The sequence below is a fragment of the Glossina fuscipes genome, unplaced genomic scaffold (genome assembly GCF_014805625.2).
Source record: "Glossina fuscipes isolate IAEA_lab_2018 unplaced genomic scaffold, Yale_Gfus_2 60, whole genome shotgun sequence".
Taxonomy (NCBI): domain Eukaryota; kingdom Metazoa; phylum Arthropoda; class Insecta; order Diptera; family Glossinidae; genus Glossina; species Glossina fuscipes.
In genome coordinates this window covers 6,218,801-6,241,535 of record NW_023998432.1, presented here as the reverse complement: position 1 = coordinate 6,241,535, position 22,735 = coordinate 6,218,801, and the positions used below count along the sequence as shown (strand labels likewise).

The 22,735-nt window shown below is 33.4% G+C and overlaps 1 protein-coding gene across 1 annotated transcript in view; it reads left to right on the top strand.

The window, feature by feature from the left end:
- The window catches only part of LOC119637519 (small G protein signaling modulator 1), a 31,922-nt gene extending 18,097 nt beyond the window's left edge, over window positions 1-13,825 (top strand). The window contains exons 11-13 of the mRNA XM_038033578.1: window positions 61-240; window positions 315-592; window positions 13,352-13,825. Coding sequence (XP_037889506.1) covers window positions 61-240; window positions 315-592; window positions 13,352-13,440 — 547 coding nt within the window. The 3' untranslated portion in view covers window positions 13,441-13,825. The remainder of the gene's footprint in view (window positions 1-60; window positions 241-314; window positions 593-13,351) is intronic.
- Window positions 13,826-22,735: the final 8,910 nt, after the last annotated feature.

The following is a 22,735-nucleotide window of genomic DNA, read 5'->3' as shown; positions in this document are numbered from 1 at the left end:
TAAGTAACAGAAAATTTTATTTAAACCAAATTGAACAGCAACAAATTATTGATTATCTAGTTACGTCTGGGAGCATTTAGAAGTAGGTTATATGCAAGGCATGTGCGATTTATTGGCCCCGTTACTGGTTATATTCGATGATGAAGCTTTAACCTATGGTTGTTTTTGTAAATTAATGGAAAGAATGATTGAAAATTTTCCCAATGGCCGTGCAATGGATATGCACTTTGCTAACATGAGGTCGAGTGGTGACAATTGTTTAAATTCACTATAAACTGTAGTTATTAATAGAACATAATTAACTTTATTTACAGATCCCTTATACAAATATTGGACTCAGAAATGTACGATTTGATGGATTCAAATGGTGATTATACACACTTCTACTTTTGCTATCGTTGGTTTTTGTTGGATTTTAAACGTGAACTGATTTACGACGATATTTTTGCTGCTTGGGAAGTGATCTGGGCTGCTAAACATGTAGCTTCCAGTCATTTTGTATTATTTTTGGCTTTGGCTCTTCTTGAAACTTATCGTGACATAATATTATCGAATAGCATGGATTTTACTGATGTCATCAAGTTTTTCAATGGTAAGTCGACAGTGTTACGTGATGACACAAAAACTTATAAAGCTTTTAAGAAAGGCTAATATACTCTGAAATTTATTTTTATTTGAATTAAAACAAATTTCGGACACCTATTTCGAAGAAAGATCATCCAACATTTTACCAGTAATACAATCCAGTCGCTATAAAGATTCAACGGTTTCTGATTGCAAAATGGTCATGTTTTTCATAGATTTTTTTATATTCCACTTATTTTGTGGAATAAATACGTCAGAGATCCGATTTTGTGTTGGGTCTTATGATTCCGAACAATGCGTTCCCAATCACACCAAATACCCCAGAAACCTTCCGTGGCTGTTAGTTCTGGTTTGATCACCGTTTGAGTCGCTTGATCACGGTCGTTTTTGCACAATGTTGTCGTATGTGACACATTTCTCATCCCCAGCCACCATCCGTTTAAGAAATGGGTCGGTGTCATTTCTTTTGGCAAAATTCGATCAATCATGTTTTTTTTTGTATTAATTAGTGTGGAATCCAAACATTTTCTTTTTGAATTCAACTTTCTGCAAATGGTCGAAAACTGTTTTATGGTCGATCTCTAGCTCCTGGGTGATGCTGCGAATGCTAATACTGCGGTCAACTTCAATCATTTCTGTGATTTTGTCGACTTTTTCGACGACGGGCCCACCTGTGAGAAGTGAGTGTTTAATATCAAGAATATCTGAACGGTATCGACTAATCCAAAATTAAATGTAATGGGTTGTTACAGTCCCGATGACCATAAACATCATTCACAATTTCAGCTGCCTGGCTTGCATTTTCGCATTTATAAAAGAAAAACTGTCAAATGTACAGAATTTTTTCTTTGTTGATTTCCAATTTTCTCACCTTGTAGCTCACAACTGAATGGACCAAACAAAACACAACAAAAAAATATTTTTAGAACAAAATAACCCCACCTATAATTTGTGGTATATTATTCCTAAAATAAGTGAAGTATGTTAAGCAAAGTGAGGTTAAGTTTTTATGGCGGCTCTACCCGACTATGATTTTTAAGTTTTTAATTATTGTTATTCACTTAAAGGAATTTTGCATAAGTTTGCTGGCCAAGCTTATTGAATTCCTGATGGATTTTTTAAGATGCGTATTGTTTGTTTGTGTGACGTTCTTTCTGAATTTAAGTTCTACGTCTTGATAAATTCGCATTTTCTTTGTTGCGGAAATTTGTAGGGCGTGATGGCTTTCCGTTGCCGTTAAATGCAGAATTTATTATTTGTAGGCATTAGGAAGGGTCTCACATTGATGGCGCAACCTTTCCCTTCCCAAATTCTATTCCTATCACGATTTCTTCATTACGATTTAATAGATACTAGCTGACAGAAATCCAAGCGAAAAAATTCATCTGAATAATATCGTATACTAGTCAAATTTTATTGCTCGCTTTTTCGAAATGTTTAGTTGGAGGATGTCCAATCTCCTTGCACATGCTAACTTCGCTTATGCGCTAATCTTAACCGAATTTTGATGGAAAAAACTTCTCATTTTTGCTTTTGATGTTATTGATAAGCAACACAAAACTCTTGCTATTAGAGTATTATTATTATTATTATTATTATTATTATTATAATTATTATTATTATAATTTTAGACTAATGAAATAAATCCTTAGACTAAAAAAAAAACATTGAGCACTAGTAGCACATGCTATCGGCTCTATTATAAATAAATGTACATTAGATAATGAGCTTAGTAGTATTAATAAAGTAATATATTGAATTTGTATTCGGTTCTGAAGCTGATTTTAGAATGTCCAAAGGGTTAGTCGCCCCAAATGCAATACTTCTAGGAAAAGTTAAGGCAGTCGCAGAGAATGTGCGTTATAGTGAGAGTTTGTCCACAACTGCAGATTGGGGAGGAAGACTTCTTCAAGATCCATTGGTGAGTTGCGATACTATGACCAAGGCGAATTCTCGAAAATGTTTGGATCTTGGTTTTCTCAACGTTTGTTAGATATAAAGGTGGAATTATTTGAGGGTTAATGGAAGAGTAGTGTTGATGATGGTATTGTAAATTTCTTTCTGCAATTTTCACTTTAACTTTTCTTCCAATGTATCTTTGAAGATCCAACTTTTCATGACATCATCCATAATTAGAGGAGCAGAAGCAGCATACTTTGCCGCTCGATCAGCCTGCTCATTTCCCAATAAACCGATATGACTTGCTACCCATAACATTTTCATTTTTCCGTCGGGTGTAGTAATTATATTTCTTAATTTGTGGATGGTGCTCCATCTCGAAGTCGAAGGGTTCCGAATAGCTTGTAATACAGACAAACTGTCGGTAACAATGACGATTTTGAATTTGCTTTTATGGGCAAGGTTCGCAGCGTGAAGGATAGCTCTGGCTTCGGTTGTGAAAGTTGAAGTACTTTCGTAAAATATGTGATTGAGAAGAACCTCTCCTGTAGCATCTACTACGGCACAAGCAGGAGGCAGGTCAAGAGATTTTGAGCCGTCTGTGTATAAAAGATTCCAACCAGTACTCTCCAATAGTTGGGTTTTTTCAGCTATTAGATTCCTGAAGACGTAATTTGGAGTATATTTTTTTTTGTGCATAGACAGCGATATGTCAAAAGAGCAGTCTTTCAAAATCCATGGATGTCTAACACCAAAAGAGCGGAAAATTTTTAAGGGAATATTCAATTCCTTTGCGACGTACACACAATGGTCAATTGCAGAGGGTAACTTTGGAATTTTCTTCGCAATAATAATCTTTTTCACGTCATCACCGAGAATAGATATGTTTGAATTAAGAAACTTGGGGACTATTTTGGCTTTTAACTCATAAAATCTATTTTCTTAAGTTGGGAGACCAGTTTCAATTATAATATTATTTATGGGCGTCGTCCGAAAAGCATAACAACTTGCTTTGACGACTTGGTGATAGACAGGTTTAAGGATCTTGATATTAGATTTGCAGCTATTGCCATAAATTATCAAAGCATAGTCAATCTTGCTTAACACAAGCATTTTGGTAAGATAAGCAATAGTGTTAATATGCGCATGGCTTCTCCAAGCAACGTATTGTATGAAATTCACCCTTGTTAAAATAGAATTTTTTAACCGAAGACAGTGTGCTTTCCAGCGGTGATTGTTGGAAAAAGTGAGCCCGAGAATATGCAGCGTCTGTACGTTTAGTGCTGGTGAGCCACTAATAGTGTAATGAATGTAATGCTGTTTAATGATGGAGCGTAGTTTACCCCTAAGCTGCTCGGCTTCAGTGCGCCAAGTCTTTCCGTCTTTTATAATGCCAATAAATCTCGGCATAAGACGGTCCCTAATCTTTATGTTTCAGGCGGATTAAACGCCTTGTATTTCCAGCGAGTTAAACGCTAGGTTGAATTGTTTGATAACAACTAAATTTCTTTATTGTCTTTGGCACTATTTATACTTAATTTTTACACTAAATTATTCTTATCTAAACAAGATTGTAATTGTTTACTAAATTATCCTTATCACTCACTAAATTATTCTTATCTAAACAGAATTATAATTGTTCGGATGCGGCATTGTATTGCATTACGAAATGCAATACTCACCGTAGTGAAGTGTGACATAAATTTTATTTTTGTTTTAGCAAAAGGATTATGCTGAAGTCGCATAATTCTGTCACACTTCAAGTGGATGCATACGATAGTATGCGATCACACTACAATATGCATTAGTAGATTTCCTGCATCACAAATCTGCTTTCGACAAATGTGCATTTTTTTAGATTTTTGTATGGAAATTTTAGCCTCTGACGAGTTTGCCCATGCGGAGATCTCTCGTCCAATAGATTCGAGGATGTTGATTGCTTTCGTGTTGTCTTTTTCTTTTGTAAAAATGTGTACATCTCCGCGTAGAGACAATGTTCCACTCTTGGTACTCGGCAAAGAATTTTGCTAATTTCGTTGAAGGCGATCTGGAAAAGCATGACAGAGAGAGGAGATCCTTGCAGAATGCCTTTCATTAGCGGAAAGGAGTCCGAAAGATGATTGTTGATTCTAACTTTGAACCGCCGATGCGACATGAATGATTTGATGTAGTTGAAGAATTTGGGTCCAACATTCCATGATTTTAAGAGTCTTAAAATAACATGAAGACCAAAACTCTGTCAAATGCTTTTCGAAATCAATTGAGAGAATTGTTACGTGATTTCGTTCGGAAATTGCTTTGCTTGTGAAATAATCAATATGTAACAAATGTCGATGCACCTTCTACCCGCTTGAAACCAACTTGTTGCTTTGTTATCAGGTTCTTGGAGTCAAGAAACCAAGATAATCTAGATGCCATAATCTTTTCCAATACCTTTGAGAGGCAACATAAAAGAGAGATTGGGCGATAATCCGATGTGATGGACACGTTTTTAGACTTTGGAATTGGAACAACTGCTGCCAGTTTCCACATGTAGGGTATATGGCCAGTCAAAAAAACCTTATTATATAGGCCCAGCAATTTCTTTTTACTTGAATTAGACAGCGCACTGATCATTTGGTAGGAGATGCGGTCTAGACCAGGTGTCTTCCCCTTCCACCTTGTTTGGAATATAAATTTTGATCAGCATTCGTGAAGTATCCAGTATATGATTTGGGTGGAATAGGATTAAAAGAGGTTTTACAATGGGTCTCTTGAAGCGATATAAAGTTTGAACTGAGATCATTTACGAGTGTACGGAGTTCATCAAAATTGTTGAGAAGTCTCTTAATGTTTCTTTATTTAATTTTAGCGACATGGAGTGGAAAGTAGGTTAAGTTGACATGTCAGCGTCTCCGTCCAAAATGTCACTATAAGAGTTTTGCGTGAATAATTTGTTCTTACCAGGAGAATAATCTGTACTTAGGTGTCTGCGTATATTTGAACCGCCACGAGTGGGCATACGTGAATAATTTGAAATTGAAGATTGATTGAGAGATGAAAGATTGGATTCATTACAGCTTGTAATTTGTTGAGTAGAGTTGAGAACTGGTGATTCTGAGGGATTTAGATTATTAGATTTTGACATATGTGTTGTTGTTTTAATTTTTTCAATATTTGCTGTTGATTCTTTCAATATTATCTTTGGCGGGCAATGGAACTGGTTTGGCAATGTAATTTTTGGTTGATGGTAGAACAGGTTTTTCGTTGGAAGGAGTTGGAGTTAAAGGCTTATTTGGCACTATTTGCAAGGCGACAACAGCGTAAAAATTGCTTTTGCCAATTCTTTGTCCTCCAGATGGATTAATTTCCCGGTATTTGCGTCGCGCTTCACCCATGCTACAGTAATTTTCTGTTTTGATTTTTAGAATTTCACGCATTTGTATAAAACGTGGGCATTGTTTGTCTAACGCAGTGTGTTGATCGTTGCAATTTAAGCAGAAGCCACGCGTACAGTTTTCAGGATGTGGAGGAAGACCACAGTTAGCACAAGATGGAGGGCTGGCGCATCTTTTTGCCGTATGGCCCAGGCGTTGGCAGTTTTTACACCTGATGGGATTTGGAATGTAGAGTTCTACATTACATTTGTACCAAGCGCTCGGTTTCCCAACCAGGACAAGTAAATTTCCATCGCGTAAAATCGATATAGAGTCTATATGCGTTGTAATGCAATCCAGTGCTTTTTTAATAGCGAAAGGGCTGAATTGCGAAATTGTTGGAGAAACCATAACATATTTTTGTCGATAGGAACGATGCTACTGGTTGGCAACACCGGAAATTCGGAATTTTTAATTTTTTTTTGTTGAGGGGATACGTCTGCTAATAAATGAAATCTATTTGAGTTTATATCAGGCGGCCCCGCGGCCATTATGCCTTATGGTTGTCTCTTATTTAATAAATTGGGAAATAACCACTCACTTGAAAAGATTTGGGGACTGCTGAGGATAATGACAATTGTTTTCAATGTTTTATTTTTCTTTTATATTTTTTGTTTTTTTTGATTTTTTTATTATATTTGCAGAAAAAGAAAGCAAATATCGCATCTGCGACAATCAGTTTTTGCAAAAGCACAGAGAACACACGAGTTAAACACACAGAAACACTGACAAACACCGAAAACAATTAAAAAATCGCAGATGAAAAACAAAACACGCACTACTCAGAACACAAGTCGATAACGAGTGCTATTAGAGTAAATTTGACACGTTCATAAGAAAAAGATTCATTGCTTTTTAATTAGCCCTTCTTTTTTTATCAGAAGAAGAAGAGGCTCATATATTGTTAATTAAAATCATGTTAGCTGATGATGTTAGAAATATGTAGGTTTTCAATATGAGTGGAATGTTATAGTCGGGCAAGGCCGACCCTTAGACACTTTATATCACTTCGTGTAATACAGCCATTAACTCATTATGTTAATAATGCACGAAAAATTGTACATTATTTTTACGTAAATGCATAATTTTCATAAAGGCTATTGGAGGATAGTCGAAGCGTCAAATGGTCCAAATTTAGCTAATTTAATTTACTTCTCAAAGATTTTATTATTTACGTATTACTTCCCTACCAATAATTTACTCAAGAGAAATTTTCATCATAAAATGTCAAAAATTGTATCTTTTCAGCATTTAAAGGTTTATTTGTTCTTGTATATTAAATGTGTTCCAAAAAACAGGTCTACGTGGTTCAAATTAGGAGATGTTTATTTTTATTTATTTATTTATTTATTTATTGCACTTATACTAGAAACTCTTAAATTAATTAATATTAAAACTTAGTATAAGTATAATAAAACAAATAAGAAGAAAAACAAAAAAAAAAAACATGTACACAACTAGCATAGAGCCACAACCGGTACAGGACCAAATTACAAGTAAATCCCTAAGCCATCGCAAACATGCATAAGCTTGGCAACCGATAATACAATTAATTTACGACTCATAATCACTGTTTAAAGTTAAAATTTAGTTCAAGTACGACATAGGTAAATTGCGTATTAAGCAATGTTGCTTTAATGGGCTTTAAAGAGTCCGTTAATGAGAATAAGTGATAGACGTCATTTAGTTTCTTGCAAACAACTCTGAGCGGGTTAAACAGTTCGTAATTATATTTGCATTGACTATGCTTTATCAAGATAAAGTGCCTAGAGAAGCCGTTAGGAATATTGAAGTCTATCTCACGAAGTAATGCGGGCGAGTCAATTGTACCATTTATTAATATGATAACGAAGGAAACCCCAAGAACAAATCTACGTTTCTCCAGTGACAGTAAAGATAACAGAAGCAACCTATTTTCATAGGGTGGAAGAGGCCAATCGGGTCCCAACCCAAATTTCTAAGGGCAAGCAGCAAGAATTGCTTTTGAACAGATTCAATTGAATCTACATAGCACCTATATGAAGGAGACCACACAACAGAGGCATACTCAAGTATAGGTCTAAATAAACACATGCAAAGCCTTTTCGTAATATAAAGATCATCAAGCTCTCTGGACCACCTCTTTATGAAACCAAGCGCGGACCTAGCTTTGCTTAACAAGAGGTTAATATGCAAATTGAAACGTAACCTATAATAAAATAGAACGCCTAAATCTGTGAACGAATCGACATCTTCTAACTTGTGCGAATCAATGAAATATTGAGCACTGAAAGACTTCCTTCTTGAGAAAGAAAGCTTCTTACATTTATTTAGATTTAGTTTCAAAAGACTGAAAGAGCACCATGCAACCAAGTTATTCACATCACTTTGAAGATGATGTCATTGAGATTCTACGGAAAAGGAAGAAAACAGTTTCACATCATCAGCATACATTAAGATATCGCTGAATTTAATCGCAGGGGGCAAATCATTGATGTATAAATTAAATAAAATGGGTCCTAAGTGGCTACCTTGAAGTACGCCAGACGTCACGGGGAATTCATCCGAGATAATGAGGTTAAATAAAACCCAGAATGATCTACCATGCAGATAAGAGCTTAACCATTCCACTTAGAAGAAAGGTTAGCCAGAGGCTTGGAGTTTAAAGATAAGTAGTCTATGGTTAACAAAATCAAATGCTTTTCTTAAATCAGTGTATATAACATCTGTGCGAGAGCCACTAGAAAAAGCCTTGAAAACATGACAAGTAAGCTCTAACAAGTTGGTGTCTGTAGATCTTCCTTTTCAAAAACCACGTTGGAGAGGAGAAATATACGATTTCATGGAAAAGGCTATATGCTGAGCCACAATTCGCTCAAACAATTTAGGCAAGACACTCAACTTGGCAATGCCTCTGTAGTTCTCTACAAGTTGCCTACTATCACTTTTGTGAATAGGAATAAGGAAACAAGTCTTCCAACACAAAGGACCCTATGTCGACCTATTATTATGAACAAATCTGCAACAAGAGTTATCGAAAATCGAGGTAGCCATCACACAGCGGTTGTTGCCGCGAAATGGCGAAAATTACACGACATTTTGTGTCGAACATTCTTGCAATTATTATATCACCTTTCATTTTTGTTTGATTGCCGGGTATATGAATTTAAAAGTTGAATTTTCAACCAAAAGTTGGTAATCTTAATAAAAAGAGCTTAAATTAATTTATTAAAGACCTCGCTATTACTCCGAATAGAAAATATAAACGCAGGACTACGAAAAAGTAAAAATAGTGCTTGAATTATACACGGCAACATATTAAAAAAGTTATATCTCGAAAAACAATGTAAGAATTGTATCGGAAATTTCGCAACAAGGCTAAAAAGAAGATTTTCTTCTGAAAAATTCCCCTCTCTTAATTTCAAATGGTGATGTCGGGGTAAGCTATAACTACTTTCACATATTTTCTAATACTACCATTTGAACCCTAAAATTCTGCCACTTGCTCATGAGCAATAATATAGAACATGCTTGGGTAATAGATAAATATAGTATCGAGAAGTCACTATTTTCGCTTATCACTGTTCGGTGTAGGAAGTATCACAGTCGCCTGATTCCATTCCCTACATGCATTTAATAAATGAGTGGTGTCGTTAAATCGTTGTTTGTCAAAATAGTGACGTAACAAACACTCACAATAATTAAAACTTTCCGTACCATAGACGTACTCGACTGCAATTTACTTTTAGCAAGAAACTCGAATTTTTACTGCACAAATTTATTAATTAATTTCAGATGTGTAATCACATATGAAAAATGTAACTTCCGCTCAAAAGTATGCCAACATTCTGCAAGCTCTACTTTTTTACATTCTAAAAGTATGTTAACTAGGTTAGCATTAATCTTAAAACTATTATTAATTCCCACATGGTTTCTGACAGAATATGCAAAATTTAACCTATCTTCTTATATTTGCTTTTATTGAGGCCCACAAGAACCGTTCATTTTAGTAGTCATTTTAATTGAGGATTTTGAACCAGGATATATGAAGTTAGGCATAATCTCAAATAATGAATTGATATGAATTTGATAACTGGGTTTTCTTCAAAATAAGGTTGTGCGATGGGAATTGCAGTAAAATTTCTAATTCTACCTTAAATTTTTTTATCTTGAGACTAGATGTTACATTATTTTTCTTTTGACATATCTAATGTCGGTACTTTGTTAACCAATTGAAGCAGCTGCCTTTGTTCAATTTTTGTCAGAAAGCAAACATAAGAGGTTTGTGATATGTGTAGATGATAACTGTGCGGTCTTCCAAGAACTACTGCAAATGCTTAACACCAGAATATATTGCTTGTAGTTTTCAATTAAAAGCGTCGGGATTGTGTTTTCGGAAAATTTTTTGAGAAAAATCCAAGAAGACCCAACATAATGAAAGTAATAATGAAAGTATAGTTGTAGAACTCCTTCCATAGGAAAATCTGAAACGTCAATTCAAAGTCATAGAGGTCGATCGGGCAAGCTAGAAGTGAAGCGTCGGTAAGTTACTTTTTGCAACAATCTAACGGTCTTCTAAGTTCATCTGTGCAAACATTTTTCGTTTATCGTTTTTCTTTTGACCTTGTTATGTACAATGGAGAACTCCTTGCGTCTCGACTGCTGATGAATTTTCAATCATAATGAATCGAACTAAGAAATTAGCTAAGTTCGTATGTTTCTATTGGTTCTACACGTTTTGGATTTGGTAATATTTTTTTTATGTTTTGAAATATCCTAGCAATGATAATTCACTTTTCTTAAATACGCACTTTACAAATTTTATTGTTAAGTCATAGAATCTTTAGGCTCCTTTAAGTTATGGGCAATGTAGACATAACAAAATTCGAGGTCTTTTAAGGACTTCATCCACATCCCGTTGAAATATTTTTGCAGTTTGGCAGTACACAAACCAAACGTAATTCTTGTAAATTCGAAAAGTGTTGTTGGTGGGATAATGGCTGTTTTGGGATATCTGCTTTTTCAACAGGGGTTTAGATATAGGCGTTCACCAAATCTATTTTAGAAAAGATCCTGTTGCCATGTAAATTATATAATTATAAAATAGCCGAAAAACGGTGCAAATATGTTCCACTGTACCTATCCGGAGGCGTAATTTTATTGAGAATTCTAAGGTCACCGCATGGACACCATTTTACCTGTTAGAGCTTGAAACAAGGTGTAAAGGATTAGCCCAACTGCTCTTCGACGGATGACATATGCTTAATTGCATCATATAGTTAAATTTTCTTCGTACAATGTCAAGTTTTTCAGGAGGTAATCTCCGCGGTTTGCAATGAGCGGAAGGTTCCTTTGTTTGAATGTGATGAGTGCCTGAATGTTTAACAGCTGGTAGGGTAATGCCTTTAAATTCCGATAATAGAAGATGAAATGGTGAAATTTCGGGAACTAAGCAAATTTTAATATAGAAATTATTGTTCTTGGTTGCTTTGAAACAAGGTGTGGTTAACTTTGTTGTGCTATCGATCAGACGTTTTCACGTTTTGACGTCAACAAGTGATCCAAAATGTTCCTGAAAGTCAAAATCGATAATTGGTTGTGGAGCATTTGCAATCACAAATTTCTATAGCAATTGTCGCCTTAAATGAAGGTTTAAATGCAAAATGATAATGGAGTTATTTGTTTGGTTTAGACGTTTTTGATGGATAGATGGTGGAATTACCGATGCACCGGCTTCTCCGTCTATTGGATACCTAAAATTGTGTCCTACAGAAGCACGACATATGTATAACTTTTCTCCATCAGTCAGCTTGGACGAAGGATTTATTTCCGTTTGATTTTTACTGAGGATCAATATTTGTAAGGATTAATGCCAAACTTGAAATGATATCAGCACAATCGTTCAGATGATACAAATGATGCTATTTTATTCCAGTTGCGGCTTCTGTTCTGATTTCGTGCGCGATCTTGGAGCTTAATTCCATCGATACGTTAGGATAACTCATTTTGGGTCAAAGCTTTTCATTGCAATTTGTCTAAGGCACTATGCTTACAAAACGACGGTCCAACTGGTCATAAATCTTGTCTGCCATAACCGTGAGTTTATCAAAGCTGTCTAAGCCGGCTCATAAAATGATTGTTCACGGTAACCGTTAGAACCTACATATTGAACCAGATCGTCTGATACTTTTTCGGGAGATAGTTAACGCATTTCAGATTAAGATGTTGAAGGTTTTTTATCACCAAGATGAACATCTTCCAATAATTTTTGCATATGCTTTTTTTCAGAATCTTGAAATTCGCTTAATAACGCGTTTTTAGAGCACCTTATAATGGGTGACTTACTGTGACTTCAATGAGGTGACTTACTGCGTTAAGGACATCGTTTTCAACAGAACTGACTTTGGTAGTAATTCTGACTGTAATTGATTAAACCAAAGACGGGGGTTAGTCTTCCAGAAAGGTGGTGCCATTACAGCAATACGTGAAATGTTGTTTGAAATGTGGTGCTGCTGTAGCCGTAGGTCAATTATTCCTTGGAATTTTGGAAATTCTGATAAAAATTAATGAGCGTACTAATAAGTGTTTCACGAAAAAAAAAGGGTATGCAAAAGTGCACGTTTTAAGTTCAATCAGAAAATGTGGTAATTTACTTTTTCGTCGGAATCAACAATGTGGTGTCGTTAAATCATTGTTTGTCAAAATAGAGACCCAACAATAATATTCCATAGCAAAATCAATCTTAAAACTGTTCTTAACATATGTTACAGTGACCTTTTTCTCTATTACAGAGGAAGATTTGAGCGCTATCAGTCACTAAGCAATGTAAAGCTGCAGGTTTATTGATCATATTATAAAGAGCGGTTTTTACATTGAGTTAGCTTAAGAGCGCGTTTGCTTGAAGTTTTTTTGTTTCAATATAGTTTCCACGTAACGAGTCTTAAAAAAATTGAAAGAAAATTTCCGATAATTGTTCCCGGGATGGCACTTGACTTGTTTCATTTTCTTTTCTTTGCTATAGAAACCCTGGTACTCCAAAGTCGTCGTATGGCTTTTAGAGAATTTTACACAGAAAAAAAGAAGAAACAATATACATCCGATTCTGTTTAAGATGCGCACAGTTCATTTTGCTATGCCCTATTGTGCCTCCCACTTATGCGTTTGTCGTCTATACTTCGCAAGTGTTGAAGCATAGAGTTGGACCTGGGTTTCCATTGTATGTTCATAGTCTAAGTTAGAAAATATCTCTAATATACATGCCTATAATTTTTAAAGAACAAAAAGAATCTAAAAAGAAAAAAATTTTGTAGAATATCGTAATAATTTTATTTATAATATTATTGTATCGGGCTAATTGAGTTGTTATCATATCCATATTGTGAATTTCTATACATTAACATGGTGGTCGTTATTCAATACGAATGAAACTTTCTAATTCACTGAACTGGTTTTTAATATCCTTTTCTTTGCAGAAACGGCTGAGAGACACAATGCAGTTGCAGTATTGCAACTGGCCCGCAGTTTGGTATTACAATTGCAAACGATAATTGAAAATAAATAAAAGTGAGACCAGAAATCGAAACCAAAATATACCGCATAGACGTTTTTAATACCATATTAACCATAGCGACCATAGTAGATATAGTTGCATAGCAGCTCACAGAATTTATAAAGAAATTTATCTCATAAAACAAAACAAATTTGTTTTTTATTAATCTTGTAAACGAGCTCAAAAATTGTATTAAAAACGCAGGTAGATAATACACAAGACATCTCATAAAGAGCTTATAATAGATGGTATGAAATAGTGTTCGTTAGAAAAGGGGTTTTTGTTAGCACTCGCTGACAATAAAATATTTTCCGAACCAGAGAGCCAAAGATAAGATAGAACAAGTAAGAGAATTATATTTGGTCGTGACCGAATCTTTTATACGCATCACCGTTATCCTAAAAAAGACAAACGGATTAAAAGAACTATATTTTCATGCTCCACAATATAGAGTGGGCGCAGCTGATTTTTTATATTTTTCAAATAAAAGTGTGGGTGCTACGGGCTTGTCCTATGAAAAGTTTATGTCCCTCCCAAATTCTTTTGCAAATTTGTAGGTGATATATTCACTTTCGTTGACGGGAGAATGTTTACTGCAAATACTGCACAGTTGCACAGGAAGACAGATGGACAGACGAACAGATGGACATGTTAAGGTGCATTCCAAATTTGAAACTGGTCCAGAATTTATATACTCTTTGGGGTTTTTGAAGCTTGTTTGTGCCCCTTTCAAACGAATTTAAAAAAAAATTGAATTTTGGTACATAATATTATGGAGGCTTGGTCAATTTTTTCCAATTTTGTAAAGGTGATACAGCATCGCCCGTAGAATGTGCGTTCAAATTACTACAGATTCATCTCCAATAGTTTATGAGTAAAGAACAAAAAATCAATTTTCCATTCCGTTTAAAAAATATAGGCGTGCTCAGTTTATGCGATGCAATGGCCGTGTCTTTCGACCAATCTCACCCATTTTCAATACCGACCTGCGTCCAAGAACTTTCAATAGCTTCATTTTTATGGTCAGGAGAATGTTTACAACAGACATTGCACAGACGGGCAGACGGACGTGCTTAAATCGATTAACATTTGATGCTGATTAAGAATATACATACTTTATGGGATCTCTGATGTTTCCTTCTGGGTGATGGCGCCCTCATCCTTCGGTGATGGCGATTTGCTATTGCAGTGAATGATTTGCTATTTATATTATCAACATTTTCATTATTTGCATCTTTAACTGTATCGAACGTTTATAAAGCTGAAACATACAGAATTTTGTATTTCTAAGTGGATACGCGTTATGGTATATGTATGCACAAAAATAGACCAACTATTAGGCCCGTTCCCAATATCATTTATTTTCTTCCTTCGTTTATTTCATATTGAAGAGTTCTAAATTTTAAGTTCACCAATTGCTTTACCAATTCTTAGCGAAAACATTTCAAAAAGAAGTATGAAGAAATTCCAGAATATTTTAGAATATTTTAGGATTTTATAGGGAGCCAGCCTCATGAAATAATCAGATAGTGCGCCATGTGCAATGATGCACATGTGATATAGAGAACTGGATGAAATAAGTCAACTATATCTGCAAACAAATAAGACGAATAATATATAAAGTAAGTTAATTAAATTTATTTGTAGAACATTTTTTCATATTTTTTCATAGAATGTTGGCACTGAAATTTTTTGAAGCATTTGACGAACAGAAAATTTAGAATTCTTTAGTGGGAAGTCATTTTTGTTATGTACTTAGCTTTTGATTTTTTTTTATACGTATACATTTCCATATAAGCCGTAGCACATATTCATATAAGATCACAGAAATTTATAGCTTTTTGTTTCGGAATAGTTCGAAACAGTGTAACAGTTTAACATAATTTTTGGCCAAACAGATAATAAGAATGAAAGAGCAAGCAATGAGATGGCTGCTTATTAAGAGCGCCGTGACAGCCATTAGTAGCAGAAACACTAAAAACCCCTGAGTCTTTCTCAGCTCTGATTTTGAACAAAATGTTAGGGCGTCTGAATATTTAGTTGCCGCTGTTTCGAACTACATCCTTTATAGGTATCCACATCAAATAAGAAAATTATATTCGGATATGGCTGAATCTTTTACATACTCACTTCATTGTAAACCAGGATCTGCAAATGTTTATTGCTTCAATTTTGGAGCAATGAACAAAATACCAGAGAGAATTAAATAGCATGAGTGGCTAAGAAATTTCTAAAACAAGATTTAGTGGCGGCGCTAGTAATAGGCAGCAACCTATTTGCTTGCTCTTCAATTGTCATCATTTCTTTGGGCAATAATTATGTAATTCCTCACTAAAATTAGCCAATTAAGTTGTTTCACTCTCTGCTCTCTCCTCCCACCGCTCTTCAAATAAAAAATTTTATGCAATTACTTATTAAAACTAAATACATATTCTTGTTCAGTCAATCCTTATTTATAATCTCTGTATATTGGCGAGTTATTGGCTGTAATGTAGGTAAATTTGTAGTGTAGTGTAGATAGTCGTTTATGATAATACTATGTTCATTTGGCGATATTTTTTTTCACATGCAGTCAAACCTGTTTTTGTGCGGTAGATAGGGACCGCAGAAAAAAAACCGCACAAAAAAAAAAAAATTCAAAAACTTCATAAATAGCTATAAGAAATAATTTTTCACAGCATATTAAAGAAAATTTTTTTTATGCGGTAGAGAGGAACCGCATAAAAAAAGTCTCACTTAGAAAATATGTCAAAGCTTAACGAAATAGCAAGAAAGTGATTTTCAAACAAAATAAATAATTAAATTACACATTGAAACATTTAAAAAAATTTTAATTTCTAATTTTAAACAAGGCTGAAATTGGCTGATGCAATATATGCATAAAAACATTGAGCATGCCTAATGAAATAGGCTGATGCAATAGGTATGAAAATGGCTGTTGCAATGTGTACATACACACTGATAGCAAAAAAAGTGATGCCAACACAGTTAAGATTGACCTAACCTCTCGGCGAAATTCAGTGTGTCGATATTCACATACCGCACAAAAAAGAATCGCACAAAAAGAATCGCACAAAAAAAAGCGTGTGTATTTAAGCTGTGTGAGATATATTCAGATTTTTACTTTTAAGAGATTACATTGCAATTTTTTTCCTTGTATTTAAAAAGAAAAAAAAAAGAAAGCAGGCATCATAAATATCATCAATACATCGTTTACCTTTTTTATGTGTTACATCAGACATCATATAATCAGAACAACAAAATGAACGTTCACTTTTTTGATATATTTTCCTTCTTCCTTTTTAACTTTTCAATCATGCATTTTTTAAATTTAATTTTAATAATAATAAAATTTAAATTTAATATTCACTTAAAACCACACAATTGTATATGGTTTTGCTTTATGGACGTTAGAAACCCGCAATTACTATTCTTGATAACTGCAGTCCCTAAGATTCCACTAAGTTTCATTTTGAAAAATTTCTTAGCTACAATTGTTATACGGTTTCACGTTACGTTGAATTGTACGCCTATCCTTTGATGGATTTAGCTTATTTTGACGGCAACTTGCGTGCTAAAACTTCGCGTGTTTTACCGATAATATTACAAAACAAGTAGACGGATTCAAGCGCGTGTTTAAATGAATTCACAATTTGTTTTGATCAAAAACTTGTATACAATATGGGGTATACGAAACTTCCTTCTGGATGTTGCAAACATTTTGATAAAACGAGTATACTCTCATTCTTCGGTGGTGGGTATAATGAGTGTTCTCAAGCAAGTCACGAATGAATACATAATCTGCGAAACTAAAGTTTCTCATTGAAAACTCAGTGGATAGACATTGAAACCATCTTTTTAAAACAATCGATTATGAAGATTGATTGCGATGACAATTTTACTTGATTATTGAAAAATGTTTTGAAAAAAACATAAATTGCATTCAGACTGGAAACATGCAAACTTTTAATCGCAAAAAAAATGTAGCGCCAAAATACATCATAAACGATCGGTTAGTATAACGAACTCAATATGGCCCTGACGTAAAGCTAAAAAAATCTTGCTATAATCGGTTTAGTAAAACATAAACACTTTCGTTAATGATAATTGCTGTACAATGAGTTTTAATAATAAAAACAAAAGAATTATTAGATTTTTATTAGAGGGACTGGCATATAAAGTTACTTAACCTGCATATACGTAGTTGATATTATAATATGTAGAAATCAATATAAATTTAGTAGAACACATATCATGTTATTTTTTTTCTTAAACATCAAACCAATGCAGGAAAAAAGAAGAGTTTTGTTTTAATGGCTGGGACTCTAACAGTTATAGTTTATTGTTTTTAAGTATTACTAGATTAACACCAACAATGAGAAGACACTTTTTGTTATAACGAAAGTTACTTGAAAATTTGCATCCAAACATACAGATACCTTCATATGTGAAACGAAACGCATATAATATGTAGTTATAGAGAAAAAAATCAACAATCAATACACACACATATTGTTAACTACGTTTCCGTTTAGGCAAAAGAAATTGTTAACTTTGTTGTTTTTTTCATACACAGTGAGTGTCATTAATATTGGGTTTTTTCTCTCGACAAAAAAATAAATGTTTGTTACACTTAGTCAATTGTCCAAACATAAAAATTTATTTTACTATTTTATACTACTAGGAAATACATATTAAAATACAAAAGGAAGAAACAAACAAAACATTATTTCAATAGACAAGAGAATTAAATAATTTCAACAACTCATAAAACGTAGCGTCATTAATATTGGGTTTTTTTTCGTATAAGGAGGGATACGAAGATAGAAAGCAACATATTATTAAAAATTAATATTTGGTAGAGTATTCTTTTTATTTAGTAACGTAATTTAAACGTTTTGACATATTTTGCATAACTTTTCTTGTATAGGAAACAGGGATCTTAATCCGTTCCTCTTATAATATGTTCTTCAGGTCTTGGACGGAAGGGGTTGAGTGTTTCCGCACATGCTGGTCCAATTCATCCCACATATTTTTGATAGGGCCTGGTGATTTGTGGAAGAGGACGAAGCACTTTGGAGCAGTTATACAAGAACCATCCCTAAATTAAGGGGGACTTATGCTTGAGGCCGTTATCTTGGTAGGATTTAAATGCTTCCAAAATATCAAATTTTTCCGCGCTCTCCTTACCGTTATAGTGCGAAACATTTGAAGAAAGAATAAATTCTCAAAATTCTTATAAATAGAATCTGTAAGACAGATTGCCAGATTTTCAATTAATAGCTATTGAACGATTCATTTCTTAAAATGAAATTTTACGTTTCCCTTTAATAGCATTCAATTTCGTTTACGACTCACGCAAATAAGTTTAAGTTTACATAGTCATTTAACATTCATGAGAGAAATATATTTAATATATATATTTACACTAGAGCTATTATGTTACATTCATCAAGTACATCTAAAGCAAAGGCAACAGGCATCAGAATTTTTGTATGATGCAAATACATTTTATCAATACTGTATTTTATCAATGCGAATACTGCGTTTAGTTTAACAATATTCATCCGTCAATCTTAAAAATTTTGACTAGACAAGGGAACTCGGATATACTTCGAAAATTAGAAGATTAAATCTATGGATCCGCTCACATATAACCAAAAACCGATAGTATTACTTTTTGTTACGCTATGACCGGCAAGAAATATTAAAACCTTGGCGTTAAACCTCGAAATATGAATAAATCAGCCTATATAGTCATTCAATTATTTAAGAACAAAAAGAAAAGGAAGACATATATAAAGAGGAGTAACGATCCATAAAATCGCATCCAAAAATCGTTTGAAATATCTTCCATGTATTATATGAAATATGCGATTTACTGCTTATCATGTGAATAGAATTTACTTAATACTGTAATCATATATTATATGAAGATGTGTAGCGGCTAATAATATTCAATATGAGGGAAATGAATATGCTATAAGCTAATAAGGGCAAAGTATAAGTTAGTAAGTGACATCAGCTTTGTGCGTTTTCACGGGCACTTCACGTTAGCTTTTCATCTTGATAATATTCTTTATTCGTAGTAAGTTGAATCAGAGTAAGAAGATATCTTACGAACGAAAGTAAGCTTACTATTTTTCTATTTAAATTTTTATGACCATCCTGCCAATAGAAGTGAAGTTATTTTCTTTATACGATGATAGTGATAGCGTTTCTGGATAGTCTAAAATTCATTGCGTTGACGTAAAAAAAGCGTAAGTGGCACGCGAATTCAATGCTTTCAACAGTTACGACTGTAAAGGCGATGATGTGCCGAACCCCAAAGTAAACCAAATTTATTTTGGACCGTAACTGGATAAAGAAATATGAAAAGGATAACTGACATTGTTTTTCATATTTTTTATGGATACAGCCGTCTAAACCGTCTCTAAATGTCTAACAATCAGTTTAACTATGTCAACATCCGAAATAAGTAGCAGATAATCGACTCCACTTAATTTTCTTTTGTAACAGAATCGTTTTCTAACGAATATAACTACTTTTCAAAATAATAAATGTGCGGCTCCTTGTAAACATGAATGATTCGTTTAAGCTTCGTGAAAATCGGTCCCATGTGTGTCCTACTTTACAGAAAATGTCACCGAACTAAACTAACGTCGTCGCACTGGATATCTCCAAAGCATTCGAGTTTCCTAAACATCTGAGCAGTAAGAATAGTAATAAACAGATTCATCTCAAATGAATTTGATTTAAATGCTGGAGTACCATGAAGATCCGTTCTTTATACTCGTCATATCGATATAATGTGGACTGGCTTGTGTTTATGTATAGGTGCATCCAGAACAAAACTGATTTAACCACCAATCAAATGCTTTCACTGGATTACTTCGCTTCGTTCTGAAATTACCCACATGCCATCCGTCCTTGGAATAATTTATTTGTGGTGGTCTTTCCTGCTTTCAAGAGTAAATCAAAACTATTGCCCTTTTCTTTCCCTCTGTGGCCACAGTCAAAAAAAAAAAATTAATAAATAATTGAAGGTAAGAGGGGTTCTTGGAAGTATATTTTTCTTAAGAGAAGATTTTCTTTTAGCAAAATATTGAATTGGAAACCATTTAAATACATTAAATGACGTGTTTGTTATTGTTAAACTTCCGAAAACCTTCTGAAATATTCTCTAGACTAGCTTTAAAAAGAAGAAAATGTTTTTAATTATGTTTATACACTTTTTGCAAAGGTTTTATCTTCTGTAAGTTTTAACATAAGGCTTTGAAAAAAGAAATGAATAAGGCTATGCATACATAATAACATACACATAAATACAAAACCGAAATAATAAATGTTAAATATTTGCCAATGTAGATATACAATAACTATATACATAATATATATACATATAATAAGAATAATAATATAATAAGATTAGAGTGATTTTTGAGATTGAAACATTAATTCCCACCATATTTTGTTATAAAAAATTAATTCTATTGAAATGAAGAGAAGGAAAATTACATTAGGTCTTTAAACCAATCCATATTTAAAAGCAAAATGTAGTCGAAATAGATGGACTCGGTGAGGACAAAATTTGAATAAAAGTGAATGCTTATAAAAACCTTAACGCAATGAAATTGTAATAATAACTACAATTCCAAAGAAAAAAATCAATGTAGGTTAAATCACGCGACCAAGTCAACCTGAATGAAGGAACGGTGACGACCTAGTCCTCTGGTGAACGAACGATGAGCACCCGTAATTAAACTGCTATTTTGTTGAAATTTTTTAATGATTTGTTAACGTTCAGGAATCGTAAGTCACTGTGTGTTAAAATGGCAAATTGTATTGGACGTTTGCACGACTAAACGCACATAAAAAAATATATATGAAACTGGAAGTTACAATTTTAAAAAGCATCCCTCTTTACAAACCTTTACTTGCAAATTTTGGAAAAAGCCAACTGGTTCTAATTGCTTTGAGTTAATTGCTTGCAATTTAAGTGTATTTTTAAACCAATATCAATTTCATCACGCCAACGTTATATTTAATATTGTTGTATAATATTTTATTTATATGTATAATGTCTATTTTCTAATTGGGTTATTTTTTAAGCAAATTTTATTTTAAAGCAGCTTTAACTCGTCCGCTACATTTTTAATTGATTTGCATCCTAATCGAATATTTGCGTGGAATTCGTGGAGCTATTCTCATCGAAACGAATATTTGTGCATAGGTATACAGTATGCAACTGATGTTTTATTAAACTGACACAATACCCCATTTAATACACTAATGGATCAATAAGGTGATTGAGTGCGCACGTATCTTAAATATTCTTGTTTTACATATACCAAAAAAAAGAAAAGAATATGTAAACCAATTAATAACTAAGTGAACATATTATTATAATTTGTTTAAGAGAAAAAAAAGCTTTTTAACGAATGTCTAGATCGTTCTTTTGATTCCTTATGCTTTTAGTAAATAACGAATGGTTTCATGTTATTTATTTAAGACGTTAATATTTAAGACTTGTGTTAAAATTGATAGACACGCTCTAATTGATCCAATATGTTGCATGTAATAATAGCAAGTAAGGTATCATCCATTATCAATCAACAATTTGTAGAAAACTTATAAACTGAAACTTTAAAGAAAATGCAAACATATATACAGAACAACATTATATATATATATATACAGGAAAATAGATAAGAAAATATACATTTTAAACTAAAACAAAAGAGAAAGGAAATAAATATTATTTATCGTTTATAATAGAAAAAAGAACGAAGCAATTGTACTTGTATTCGGTTTTGTTAAAATTTTTCTTTGCTCAGCATTTGTTTTTTTATTCATTTTGTCTTTTATCAAACGTAATATCACAAAGGTAACAGACTGTGAAAGTGTGGGCATCGCACTTTACAAATGTAATAAGATGGTGAGAGATAGAGTGGATATTTATTGACTATTTTCTTCAACTACATAGCTAGCGTTTGCACATTTCTAACTTCGTCTTCATTTTAATATTATGATTGCGGATTTTAATAGTTCAAATTTAATGCGGTTACAAGTTTTCAATAAAGAGTGCGAGAATTGCTAATATTAGAGCGATTCATTTTGTAGCTGTCGTAGAATAGTATAATGTGACCCCTACGTTCACGTACAAGAAAATACAGCGGATAGCAGTGGATGTGTTCGTAAAAAATAAAGTATACTTTTGTAAGCATAAATGTAAAGGCCTATGTACTTTTGCGAGTTTGTGGGACTTGATCTTTATTTCCAGGCATACTAAGTAGAAGCAAAATCG